Genomic DNA, 12,297 nt, shown 5'->3' on the forward strand with positions numbered 1-12,297 from the left:
GCAATCAAGACCACCGTGGAACTACTAACACGAGCGTCTCCAGCAATGACCCACAAAAGGAACACAATCGCTTTGGAAGAACCAGAGGAGGTCTATACCGATACAGAAGCTCCGTGGGGGATCACTCTCTACGAAACAAGATTACATCACTCCCAATCAGGCTATAAACCGGACCACTGGACTCCCCTCGGCTACGCACGTCGTCCATTGGCGCAAGAGACCCGGTGGCGGTGAGGTGCTGTAGTTATTATGACTTCGCCAGTTTGTTGGCTACAGTTTCTCCTACGTCTGCTGCGGCCTCAGCGAAAGCCTCCTCGGGTTTTCATGGAGGGAACTTGCAAGCTCTGCCTCGACCAAGCAAGCAGTCAGCGTCTAATCCACTTTCGAAGGTTGTTTACTACTATCGTTGGGAAGTGATCATCCGCAGTCTTTTCTAGATAAGAGCGCTGGCCCAAGCTTCTGTCCGCAGAGTTCGGCTTTCCAACTCAACAGAGCAGTCGCCAGGCAAGCATGAAAACCAATGAATCAATCATTTTCCACGTATCATATGTAATGGTGTCCTCATGCGATAATTTTATGGCGGTCGTTGTTTGGTTGAGTTACCGAAGTATCTCCCTCGAACTGGTAGTGGCTGAAACATGTGCAAGCACTGGGACAGCATCACCCGCATTACACATTTCCACACCGATTCCTTATGCAGTACTCATCATTACATGGACCATTCACGTGTAAGTCCTGTAATGGAGGAAGTTCAACGACGGCACAACGCACTGATGGAAATAGCGCTCAACGCTCGGAATATTCACAGTTGGCACTTGGTTTAGTGGATGGCACAATAAACTCGCGCTTCCGGAGATGAAATTATGTTGTCAGCGGATTATCCAAAATTCGTGGTGTCACAGGTTTTGCACATGTACTGCTTAAACAACGATAGGGACAATATTTTTACAGAGGTACAGGGACCCACGTTCATTCGTAGTGCGTCACAGTTGTATATAAGTGAGGCGAAGTCATTACCGCATAATACTTACACGGACTTTGCAGTGGATCATTCGAGAATTCCTCAGTTTTCAATTACCAACTACTGTAAACTCGACAATGTGAATTATACGAGATGATTACACCAAACCTAAAGTCATGCTTGTCATCCTGCTACACGATGACTGTACCACTCAAAACTCTTTACATCCATCAAGCCCTCAACGTTTCCCTACTTGGGAGCTAGTGAATGTAGCATGTACATCACTCACTGACTTTTGCTTTCCTGGCGGCTTCCTCAAGCTCGGCGCAGGCCTCTTTCCACTTTCCTTGCTGAGCCAGGCTTCTAGCGAGCAGTTCGGTCACTCTAAAAGACTTCGCAACACCAGTGACACCACGACGCTGATACAGTCGGATGAGGTTCTCGGCCTGAGGCTCCCCATAAAAGACGGGACACTTCTAGTCACCCTTCAGTCACCTCCTTTGCGAACTTCCCGTGACCCAACAAGCCATCAACAAGCTCGGTGAGAGAGTCCAAGCAGCGGACCTGGATAAGCACATGATCGAGCTTGAATACTCTGAGTTGTCGTCAGACTTCCCCAGACAAGGACTCTATCTCAGCCCTACGGTCCACAGTGCCGACCACCATACAAGAGGTTCTCATGAAGGCTTGCAAGGCCTGCAAGGATAAGTCCAGTGCACAGTAGATAAGTGATCTACTCACCTTAGCCGCGCCGACAGCATCGTCGCTCCTCAGCAACTCGACACACAGGTCGGCCCATACCCCGGCTCGATACGGATCGAGAGCATTGGCGGCTTTGAGGAGGCTCAGCGACGACTTGCATCCTAAGCTGATACTATTGCATGGCGATTGAACCCTTCAAGTCCTCACGTTTGCGTTCCACTTGGGCCAAGCCTAGCCACGCCAGGGACGTTTGCTCATATGTGAGACTCGTCCTGAACGCCTCCGATGCCTCTGTGAGCTGACCTAACTCGCTATAGAGAGTCCCTAGACCAGAGCACTGCATACACCATAACAGCTGGACTCGAGCACTTACCCATTCGGAGGTATACAATCGAGTCCTCCGGTGGACTTGTGAAGGTTCGAGTTGCCTTCTGGAAGGAATCCAACGCATCCCCTTTCCTCCCCAGTCTGAAGTAACATTCCCCCCGGTAGAGCCACCCTGCCTGATCCCGGTCGCTATCCTGTCATGGACACGACCTTCCCATCACGGCACTCGCCCCACCCTTACCCCAAGGATTAGCTTCTCCACAATGTCAACAGCCAGTTGGAAATTCCCTAAGGAAAGTAATATGAGAAGTACCCACTGAGTACGCTCAAAGCTCAGCAGCTACCTGATAGCATTGCCGTTTGCACCCGTAACAGGCTAAAGCACCTGCTAGCTTTAGCAGAGGCTCCAAGGTCAATCAAGCCTGATCAGCATCAGCAGCATGCCCTATACTCACGAGCTACAGTGTTTCTATGAACCTTCGTCTATAAGGGCCAGGATGGACTGAGTCATCTCCCCCAAGCCCAGGGCGATAAGCTCTCTGATGACGTCCAGCACGGGGAGGTCTCTCACGGGCAATCCAGAGGTCTTCGGTCTCATTGGCATCCCATCAGCATCGCCTAAGCAACCAACTGATAAACCACTGTACACTAAAATGACCTCACAACTAGGCTCAGCTCCTCCGTCTTCCTCATCAGCATCGTCCTGAACACCTTCGGAACAAACAACTCCTGTACCAAGTGACACCCCTCCAAGCCTCTCTACCTCCCTCGGTCCTATCCGTCTCGCCCTGCTCAGCGTCCCCTGTGGCATCCACAGCCGCCAGCTTGAGGTACCTCGTGAGCATACCATGGCCTACGATGACTACGGGAGGGTCCTACTTATCCCTCAGTCGCCACTGATCGATTTGGTGTAGAACCAAAGCGAGCAGGAGGAAGGTCCCCTTCGGGCATCGTTGGTGTTCACCAAGCCTCAGTATGAACCTGATAAATGACCATAGCAATAACCTCCTCAGGGACTGCCGTTTCACGAGAAGACTCTCAATGCCGCATCGACCTCGCCCTGGTCCGCCAGGAGGACCGCAAGAGCCGTTAAAGCAGGCACCGGCACCTGGACCAAGACCATCCTCAACACTACACCGTGCTCCCAGTCCTACCCGTCGTCGCACACTGGGGTCAGCGGGGATGTGCGCAAGCGTGCCAGAGAGACCACACAGAGCCAAGCAGCGCTGTAAGGCCGAAATAGCCTTAATTTTCCTGATGGTCTTATGCCCCTCTGGGCCGCCATAGGTGGAGGCCACCCGACAAAGCAGTCGGGCGTACCTTACGGGAGCCTCGGTCCGACACCCTTACAACGTAGCCGCCCACCGGAACCATAGCTGTGGATCATCCATGTCCAGCTCTAGCCTTTTCTCGAAGAACAACATCGCCCGATCGGGCCAGCCATTGGTCTCAGCTTCGAAAGACAACCGGGCGTAGCGTGCAGATAAGTCCTAACAGGAGATCCCACCACTGCTATATGGGCCGCATAGAGTACCCTCCTGAGCTTCTCCTCTCCAGCAGTGTCTCGAGCTTCCCTAAGCATGGGAGCTCCCAACCGGGGACTGCGTCCTCCTCCACCTACCTTGGCCTCCAGCACTCCTCATCGCGGCTCATCGATCGACTCATTAGCACCGCCTCAAGCGCCCGGTCCGCCAGTCCCATGCTCTCCATGAACAACTCACTGGAGGGTACGTACTCCTTCCACACACAGGGAGCGGCAGCGGCGAGATGCTGAACACCAAGGGACGGTTCTCGCTGATATTTCCAGCCACATTAACTCTGTCTCTGCTTCGCTGGGCACCACGGGCCGCGAGCTTCGAGACCACAGAACGAACGTCATTCATGAGGGCCTCAGCGGCGACACGACTTTCTGGAAACAAAACCGAGGGGACCGTAGCGACCACGGGTCGAGAGGATTCGCTCACCCTGTGCCTCTCCGTCGCTCTGTAAAGATAAAATGCCCGGCAGTAAATGTTCATCGATAGAAGCGGCAATCTGAAGGGATAGAGTAAACCGAAGACCCCCATCTACCCGCCGACCTCCTCAATGCACTCCTGCTGCAAACTCAGCTCTCGGGGCTCCTCGGCCAGCTCAGGAACGATGTACTCCTGCAGCAACATAGTCGAGGCCTCACTGACGTGGCAGTGCTCACCAGTGGACCTTCGCTCGGCGTTGCTGATGGTATTTGTATCTGAATACTCTCAACACCAGCAGGGCGCTCCTCCGCAGCTTACCCTAGTGTCCAGAGCATCCACAGGGCGGTCCACCGATAGGCTGTAGCGAATGAACGTCCCTGTGGTCTCATACGTGGGCAGACCCTCCCCGCCCTGGACACGATTGAGGCATGTCTAGTGCGTAGATGCTCACCACTACCTCCTCCTTGTTGCTGTCGCATGATCCTTGCGGATCCCCCGTCACAACGAGGGTCGTCCCCCTGAGAGCTCTCGTCCATCCCAAAGGCTGCTGTTCTCACTAACCCCTCACTCTATTGCTGAGACCGTTGCCAACCTCCCCAGGGGGATGCGGGCCTTCCCTCGGTACCGCTCCGCCAGACTCTTCATACTTTCCACGTTGCTGCTACCAGCGCCAACACTCTTCTGCAACCGGAGTGTGCCCCTCTATACAGCGTAGCCCCTCCCCCGACCGACCTGGCCGCCTTTTTTCTTCCGGCCCTCCTTCTCTAAGGAAACCTCCGGCACGCTGATGTCTATGTGGACCCACTGGTCCTCTGCATGCCTCGTGGAGCCACAGTGCAGGGCTCGGACTACTTCGAGGAACCGACGACCCTAGGTTGTGAAAAGCTATGACTCTGGTCACCTTGTTTGCTACTATCACCTCATATGCCGCGACTGTAGGGTTGGAGCCCCACTTTACGAAGGGATCTCTTCCTGGCTGATCTGCCTCTGCCGCCATGCCCTTGGCCAGACACAGCAGGAAGTCGTCGGTCGTATTGAATCTACTTGATGACATCGTAATAGAGCATCTGCCGTGAGTACCTCTCCAGGGCCCAGGGGCGGAAACCATCAACGACTTTGCATATCCCAACAACATCGAGCTTTGCCATACCCTCCACCATCATATCATCGACAACACTCTGGTATCCAAGAGAAAGGAAATTGAGGATATGCCTACAGCAGGCCACTGCCAAGTAGCGGCTGACCCCTCCGATATACCTTCCGGTGATGCCACCTGCTGCTGAGCCACTGCTGAGCAGTATGTCCTCAAGGGTCCGCCCTACTAGAGGGGATGAGTCACCTAGCCAGACTCCACCCTACCCTTCCCATCCTCGTTGGTGTTCAACTCCACAGCCACAGCCTTGATATGGAGGAGTGCTTCCAATGCCTGATATTGGGATATAACCTCAGACGCGAGCATTAGGAGGAGTGATACATCCAAGTCCTCCAACATCAACATGTCCCCAGCCGACACATAGCCATCCCCATCACTGTCTAGCCAGTGGAAGATATACTCCAACTCATCGGTGCTAGCCGCCGCCGGCCCCGACGAAGCGGCCTCCATGTAGGCTATGAATCTAGACGCTACCACGTCGGCTACACCCGATGGGCATTATCATTCCCACTCATGAATATCCACACTCTCTTCTGAGCCCATAATCTCGAAGGCCTTTCCGAGGCTACCGCTATGGGCCACACAGACGTCACGTAGGGCCTCGGCCTTCTTGACCATTTCGACTCGCCTGAACAGAGGCAAGCGGCTACGGATGATAGTTTCCATCAACACCAACCTGTATAGATACATAACCGTGATATGATACACATCCAAACCTCTATCCGCCTCAGTTACTCCCAGGAAGTCAAAGACGCGATCAGCCAGGCTCTTCCCATCCCCACTAGAATCTGTCCACAAGGGCGATGCAAGAGGGGCGGCCCTCAGCCACTCACTCGTCTCCTCCAATACTTCCTCTCCTGGTCCCACATCGGTCTGTTGTAACCACGCCGCGAGCTGGGCGATCAGATGAGACACTGAGATCCCAAAGACTCACCTGCTCCTTAGTGACGATCCCATTCGCAGGTCCAGGCTGCCCACTCCCCAGTACTCCGGCCAATGCTTCCTCGGGCGCTCCGAATACCTACAGCCCGACAGCTACAGCGTCGGCTCCTCGAGCTGGTCACAGACCTTCTGGAGTCGTCCAGCCACCTCTACTGCCTCCACCATCCCCTCCATACCATCTTTCTTCGAAAACGCCCTATCGACCTTGAGGAGAAGGTATGGTATGGTAGAGAGGCGTGAGCAAGGCTCACGCAAGCCTTGGTGACGCAGCGACGCTCTTGGGGCTCATCATCAGCCAAAGTCTCGAACAAGGCCCTTATGGCAAGCGGACCAGCAGGATAACCAAGGGCTCTGCGAAATCAGCTAGGTCCAATCAGCAGGCCATGTTCGGGACCCTGTTACTCCATCTTATTCCTAAATTCATCGGCGCCCACACGAACGTCTGCTACACCATAGGCCAGTGCTTCCTAACATCATATGCCTATCAACGCTTCACATAGTCCCTACTTCCCCGCCATCCTCTGCATGGTCATCCCCAGCAGCAGGGACAGCCCACCTATACAGCTTGCCGCTCCTCAACTGCATACCCCTCAGGTTGACCTAGAGAGCGAGGCGATCGAGCGCCTCAGTGATCAGCAAACCCCTCACAGCATATTCTAATGGATAGGATCCATCCACATAGCAGGAGGCCTCCTCTACCACTTGGTCACCACCACTAAGTTCAAGGAGAGGCTTGGGTAGGTTGTACCTGGGGATCAGTAGCAGCATCGTCACTGTCGGAATACTAACATGCCATGGACGTGCAGTGTTACGACTCGCCAATCCTCGGGGAAGTCCTCCACGTCTCCTAGAGGAAAAGGTAATCCTCCAGAGGGGCTCTTCTTATCACCAATGAGATTATCCGTTCCTATCCTCACGTGGGCGTCTAAGGTCGGAGCTTGCTCTACTTGGAGTTCTGCTGGGTCCCTACATGAATCTGATCAATCAAGACGGCATACTAGTCGACAAGTTATCAGGCAAACCTTGCCAAGATTGTTCTCAAGCTAATATGCAGCGAGCCATACCTTGGGGACCACTAGTGGTTGGCGCCAATGATAACTACACTTACTTGGTACAGCCCCGAGGCCCTCCTCCTCTGAGGCCTTGTCGAGGTACTCAGCAGCTAGAATGAGTCTAAATGACAACCAGAAGCCGTAGTAACCTCAACAGCATCGAGGCCCTACGGGTAGTGACCTTCCGACGCGCAAGTCCCATGCAGAAGGCTGCGTAGAGGAACCTGCCCACTAGCTACAACAGCCCCATCTCGGTCCGCATCGAGCAGGCGCAGGCGAAGCATGCCGAGGCAGATCTATGATAAGCACAAGTCAACCTTGATAGACTAGACTGCCTCTCACCTTCGTGTGAATGGTGTCGTCCATGCTCACGTTGACCACCCATTGTGACGTAGGCCCCTCATCTCCATCACCAGCCTGTTGCTGGTTGAAGGTCCAGCCCGACTGACCAATACCCTACTATAGTCTGATCATACCAATCCTCCCACCAGCCTCGAGGGCCTCTCTTCCGCCTTCCCTAGAGCCTCTGATCGAACAACGAGGGACTGCTCCTCTGCCCCAATGGAGCTGAGATCGAGCTCCACAAAAGTGGTATGGGAAGACATCAATCCGACGATGCTTTCCTGAAGAATGCAACTCATAGCGGCCCTCACTGGGACCTTTCGAGATTATGCCTAGTCTAGACCGACACACCTACCACAGACACTGAGAGCTTCAGTCCTGCTGACTCTTGATCGCCACTCAAAGCTTCCGGAGGGGACTCTGACTTGGTGGTGAGACCAGCAGCAGCAGCAGGCATAAGACAGACCAACGAGGGAAGGCTACCGACACACTTGCACCAAATCCCTTTCGGCACGGTCGTACCCCCGTCCGAGCTCTGTTGACCAGTTAGTACGGCAAGAGAGGAATAATGACGATCGACTATCTGCAGCTCATTGTGAGCTAGGTATCAAACCTATTGGATGGCACCATCGTCATATCCTTCGGGTTCATCATCAGCCGTCATTTACACGAGGAGTAATAGAGTGGTGAGTATACAGGCTCACCATGGACCTCCGCCGAGCCCTCAAGGTATCTCTTATGCACTCAGGCAGGCAGTGGAGGATGGACTATGCAACGTCTGATGGCGATCGATGATCATCCTTCCAGATGTGGCGGAGGTGTGGTATGGCTTCAATGATTGACAAATAAATAAACTCAAGAGATGAGAGCAGGTAGAAACAACGTTGCTGGTAAATAGACGTTGAGGACTTTATACCTCTTATTTGTGAGCCTTCTTACCGCCCTTTCCACCACCACCTTGGGAGGTCCTCTTACGCTTCTTCTTCTCAGCAGAGTCTCGCTCAACCAACACTCTATTGCCAATCTTCTCCCCCTTCGAAATCTTCTCCTCATCAAGGTTAGACACGTTGTATCTATGAGTCATAGACTATGACATGGATATCTCGGGAAAACAGAAACGGCAGAATCCAAGCAGCACAAGTCCACACTATTCATACAGACTACTACTGGAGTTTACTCAGGGATGTGACCGCAACGACTTGATAGTATGAACAGGAATATCACAAATGCCCGATCAACCATGCAGTTATAACAAGATGGCGGTGACAGCACGGGTCCGTACGGACAAGCAGTCGACATGGATTGTACACTATACACTACTGGACCGCTGTGGGGAGTGTCGTAACGGCTTGGGTGAATTGTAGCAAAAACATCATCCCTCGGGAAATTCATCGGCGAAAATGCGAAATGTTGCATTTAAATTCCCCAACACGACCGTTTGGTACCTCTCAAAAGATCCACCACCCTGTGAGGTCATGAGTGAATCCAGTAGAAGCTCCCTCTTTTTAGCCAACAGCTCCTTATCAACTTCTTCCCCTGCAAGGGCTTGGTCCTCTTCCAGTGTATTCTCCGGCAACTCCACTACTTCCTCCTCCTCCTCAACAGTCCCAGCGACAGGCCCATCCTGCCACACACCACTCTACCTCCCAGGGCCCGGCCCCACTAGACGATCAACCTACCTTCTTGGCATCCTTCTGACTCAGCTCGTCCTTCTCAATATCCTCGATCATCCCCTTCAACAGCTGATTAGCGAGCTTATACACTGCCTTATTGAACAGGGCCAGCAGCTGCGTAGGCCGCAAACGCTTACCAAACTCCTTCTCAGCCAAGTCATCGACGGAACCTGCGCAGGGGCATTCCATCGTCATTCCCCATGGGGGTGGGAGGCCTTACGTCTTTGGAGGCCCATACCCAACAGGACCGCCTTCTGGAGGGAGGACAGGTTGATACTCGGCAGACGATGAGTAAAGTAGAGGTCAGCCACCACCGGTATCTTAAGGCACGCCTCTTATGGAGCCGATGACGATGCAGGAAGTACTTACCAGGTCCGTAACGAGATGGTAGTCCACAAGATTCTTGCCGTACTGTTGCAGCCTATGAACATCATATCGCGAGAGGAACTGCAGCACCTGAGCAGAACCCCATAGTATAGTCTCCCATCATGCAGGCGCCTGTGGTTACATTAGACTTGTCCACGGAAGGCAACACTAGGTCCTCTTCCTTCTGGGGCAACTCCGTGGCCGACACCACCGATAAGGCAAGATCAGTCTGCATGTGTCGGAAGGGGGAGCTCGATAGAAGACGGACAAACCTGATGATTTGACAGGAACAGTTCAATGCGACCATTCAAAGAGCGTAGACGGAGCTGTTGAGCGTAACAATGTTGGAATATATGTTCGCTTTTCCTATTTAATCATAGGAGTTTACATACTAGTTAGGCTGGAAATGTACAAAAACCAGCAACAATTCCCCAAAATTTCCTCCCAAAATTCTCATATTGTCACCAACATGTGTGGTTGACCATGCGCAAGTTTCACCACACTACATGGAAATGATGATAGATCTTACCTCCCATTGAAGTCCACCGAGAGCTTCCTCAACCAGTCGTCTCCACCCTCACTACAGTTGCGTACCATAATAGCCGAGCACTCCCCTGTGATCTCGTTAGCTGTCTGTCGGACCTATCACAAAACAATGGCCCTTCTACTGTAGAGGACACTACCTACATATAACGGGACCAGTCCAGACTTGTGCCAGAAGTTGAACAGCTGTAGTGTGAGACCAAAGCTAGTCCCAAGATAGTCAACACCACCAGGGAAGAGGCTCTCAACATCTGAGCAAGGACTATACCCTATAGTATGAGGGACCGAACGAACTACCAGAGAGTTTGCTCAGCAGGGGGGCCACACTCTTCTTAGGAGCAATACGTTCCGTATGAAGAGCCGATCGGCCGTCAGCCGTGTTCGGCTCACCCTTGCCGGCAACAGGCTGCTCATCCTCCTCGTCCTCGTCCTCATCAGATGAGGATTCTAAAGACAGACGAATGTCGTTGATAAGGATTCCCCATAGTACCTTCGTCGTCATCATCTCCAGCACCAGCCATCTTACCCTCCAAGAAGGCTTCCAGCTGCTTCAATGCCTCAGTAGCATACCCCTTCCTCTGCAGCGAGGGGTGACACGCTATACGCACCACTCGTACCTGTCCCATAACATGTGAGCCCCTGAATAGTAGCCTCCCTACTACTCCCTACCCCAGCTAGAGAGCCAAAGCTCGAGTCGGGATACTGTTGTCCCAGCGTCCATGGTATCATATCACCGCTAGGTCTCATCTCGCCCCTCCTAAGGGCCTGGGACTGAGCCGAACGTGACAGCTTACCCTCTGCGCAGACCTAAAGCGCAAGGCCCAAGAGTAAATCCATAGCCGACATCTCTTGGACAAGTCGGCCAGGCCGCGACATCAGTTGACAACCCACCCTACTTGAATGCTGACCAGCACTTCCGGGAGGCGACCCTGGCTCTTCGATAACGGTGGTAAGAGCGCAAAAACCTGTACAAAGCACGATGGTTCCAATAGCACAGCTCATGGCTTACATGGTGTTTAGGGGCATCACTCATAAGAAGGAGATCATTGGGGGAGTTCTTATAGTGCGAGCTCACGAACAGAGACTGCATGTTCCTCAAGAAGACCTCGGAGGCCTTATGGTACGAGAAGAGCGTATCCCGATTGACCAGGTACCTGCAGGCCAGGCAGTGATCCACCGAAGGATAGCGTGGCCTTGCTCCTACAACTCGCATTGCTCAGGCATCGGGAGGCCATCCAGGTTCCGAAGGGTCGGGGGCGACGTTGCATCCAGGCACAGTAGACGACCAAGCCAGGCTTCCAAACCATCACCACTAGCGTATCGTATCTAAGCATAACCCCTCATTGAGAGAATCGAGAGGTCACAAGCCCATTACCGGTGTATTCAGAGTGAGCTCGGTGAGATGCTTCCCATTGGAATCGTCCCTTGAGGAGCCCTTCTGTTGCTTCTTCAACTCCGCAATGAGCTTCAATGATAAAGCACGGCCCGTTCCTAATTGAGATCTGTGCCGTGCAAACCCATCCTATTGGTAGTACCCTCGTAGCCCTGCACCGTACTAGACATCAGAGTGATGTGCTGACCTGTGCTCAAGAGCTTCTTCACCACTGGTAGAGGTATTGCTGCGGCCTCGTCAATGACCAACAGCTCCGCTTGAGAGATATACCTACAACATTCAACGGCCTCCATCAGTAAGGCATCCACGAACCATAATAGGCTCATCGAGCTGGCCTATCACCCATTCCACCACTAGAAATGATCGATCCCTGGAAACTCCTCTACGTGCTACATGACAGTGTCATGATGACACAGTAACATATACCCAGTGGTACACTTGGCCAAGAATCCCTCTTACTTGCTATCAGCCGGGCTAACGTACTGAATGGTCTGCCTGTGAGTCTTATACACATTGATGCGGACCAGAGGAGTGTTCACTCCACGATGACCACCTCCACCACTCTCCAACCTGGCCTTACTATCACTACCATAGTCCTCCGAACCAGACTGCTGCTGTTGGACCTACGACCAGACCAGTACTCCTCTAGCCCGGCTGCCACTACAACATCGTCCTACCAGGCTGTAGTCCTGATGCTCAGCATAGCCGAGGGACTCGAAGGTCTTCAATACGAACTCGAACAGAGTGGTGAGGTTTTCCGGTGAGGGGGCCGTTACGAATACGTTGGAGTACCTACGATAGGGGGTTCATGAGGAGGCCACATGGATCATACTACCCCTGAGTGATGGCCAAGGCAATGGCCATACCAAGACTGGCACTCTTACCACG

General features: G+C 53.1%; 3 protein-coding genes across 3 annotated transcripts in view; 1 reads left to right on the top strand and 2 right to left on the bottom strand.

Moving 5' to 3' along the window:
- The window catches only part of Pmar_PMAR010877 (hypothetical protein), a gene marked incomplete at both ends in the record, with an annotated part of 972 nt that extends 728 nt beyond the window's left edge, over positions 1 to 244 (top strand). Inside the window, one exon of the mRNA XM_002766852.1 lies at positions 161 to 244. Within this exon, the coding sequence (XP_002766898.1) occupies positions 161 to 244 (84 nt within the window). The remainder of the gene's footprint in view (positions 1 to 160) is intronic.
- Positions 245 to 1,242: 998 nt separating this feature from the next.
- Positions 1,243 to 7,891, bottom strand: Pmar_PMAR010878 (hypothetical protein; the record flags this gene model as incomplete). Its single annotated transcript, XM_002766853.1, has 42 exons — positions 1,243 to 1,407; positions 1,457 to 1,525; positions 1,574 to 1,657; positions 1,703 to 1,824; positions 1,871 to 1,987; positions 2,037 to 2,184; positions 2,232 to 2,278; positions 2,468 to 2,608; positions 2,654 to 2,701; positions 2,754 to 2,824; positions 2,870 to 2,971; positions 3,019 to 3,098; positions 3,145 to 3,310; positions 3,356 to 3,480; positions 3,525 to 3,564; positions 3,612 to 3,760; positions 3,808 to 3,899; positions 3,955 to 4,024; positions 4,069 to 4,137; positions 4,264 to 4,356; positions 4,403 to 4,463; positions 4,514 to 4,626; positions 4,678 to 4,815; positions 4,865 to 4,985; positions 5,026 to 5,157; positions 5,203 to 5,263; positions 5,305 to 5,561; positions 5,610 to 5,726; positions 5,775 to 5,886; positions 5,932 to 5,992; positions 6,033 to 6,119; positions 6,167 to 6,244; positions 6,292 to 6,391; positions 6,443 to 6,507; positions 6,548 to 6,640; positions 6,689 to 6,788; positions 6,830 to 6,887; positions 7,149 to 7,213; positions 7,264 to 7,388; positions 7,435 to 7,548; positions 7,581 to 7,715; positions 7,790 to 7,891. 42 exons carry the CDS (start codon positions 7,889 to 7,891, stop codon positions 1,243 to 1,245), a joined length of 4,293 nt encoding a protein of 1,430 aa, XP_002766899.1.
- Positions 7,892 to 8,328: 437 nt separating this feature from the next.
- Positions 8,329 to 12,297, bottom strand: part of Pmar_PMAR010879 (N-acetyltransferase, putative) — a gene marked incomplete at its 5' end in the record, with an annotated part of 4,999 nt that continues 1,030 nt past the window's right edge. Inside the window, 19 exons of the mRNA XM_002766854.1 lie at positions 8,329 to 8,507; positions 8,880 to 9,058; positions 9,114 to 9,277; positions 9,328 to 9,427; positions 9,477 to 9,563; positions 9,616 to 9,745; positions 10,003 to 10,115; positions 10,161 to 10,267; positions 10,314 to 10,463; positions 10,543 to 10,633; positions 10,686 to 10,823; positions 10,913 to 10,981; positions 11,026 to 11,170; positions 11,221 to 11,342; positions 11,392 to 11,507; positions 11,552 to 11,679; positions 11,869 to 11,962; positions 12,074 to 12,201; positions 12,245 to 12,297. The exon at positions 12,245 to 12,297 is cut by the window's right edge and continues 4 nt beyond it. Of these exons, the coding sequence (XP_002766900.1) occupies positions 8,354 to 8,507; positions 8,880 to 9,058; positions 9,114 to 9,277; positions 9,328 to 9,427; positions 9,477 to 9,563; positions 9,616 to 9,745; positions 10,003 to 10,115; positions 10,161 to 10,267; positions 10,314 to 10,463; positions 10,543 to 10,633; positions 10,686 to 10,823; positions 10,913 to 10,981; positions 11,026 to 11,170; positions 11,221 to 11,342; positions 11,392 to 11,507; positions 11,552 to 11,679; positions 11,869 to 11,962; positions 12,074 to 12,201; positions 12,245 to 12,297 (2,268 nt within the window). The 3' untranslated portion in view covers positions 8,329 to 8,353. The remainder of the gene's footprint in view (positions 8,508 to 8,879; positions 9,059 to 9,113; positions 9,278 to 9,327; positions 9,428 to 9,476; positions 9,564 to 9,615; positions 9,746 to 10,002; positions 10,116 to 10,160; positions 10,268 to 10,313; positions 10,464 to 10,542; positions 10,634 to 10,685; positions 10,824 to 10,912; positions 10,982 to 11,025; positions 11,171 to 11,220; positions 11,343 to 11,391; positions 11,508 to 11,551; positions 11,680 to 11,868; positions 11,963 to 12,073; positions 12,202 to 12,244) is intronic.

This window comes from Perkinsus marinus (genome assembly GCF_000006405.1).
Source record: "Perkinsus marinus ATCC 50983 genomic scaffold scf_1104296971434, whole genome shotgun sequence".
NCBI lineage: Eukaryota > Perkinsozoa > Perkinsida > Perkinsidae > Perkinsus > Perkinsus marinus.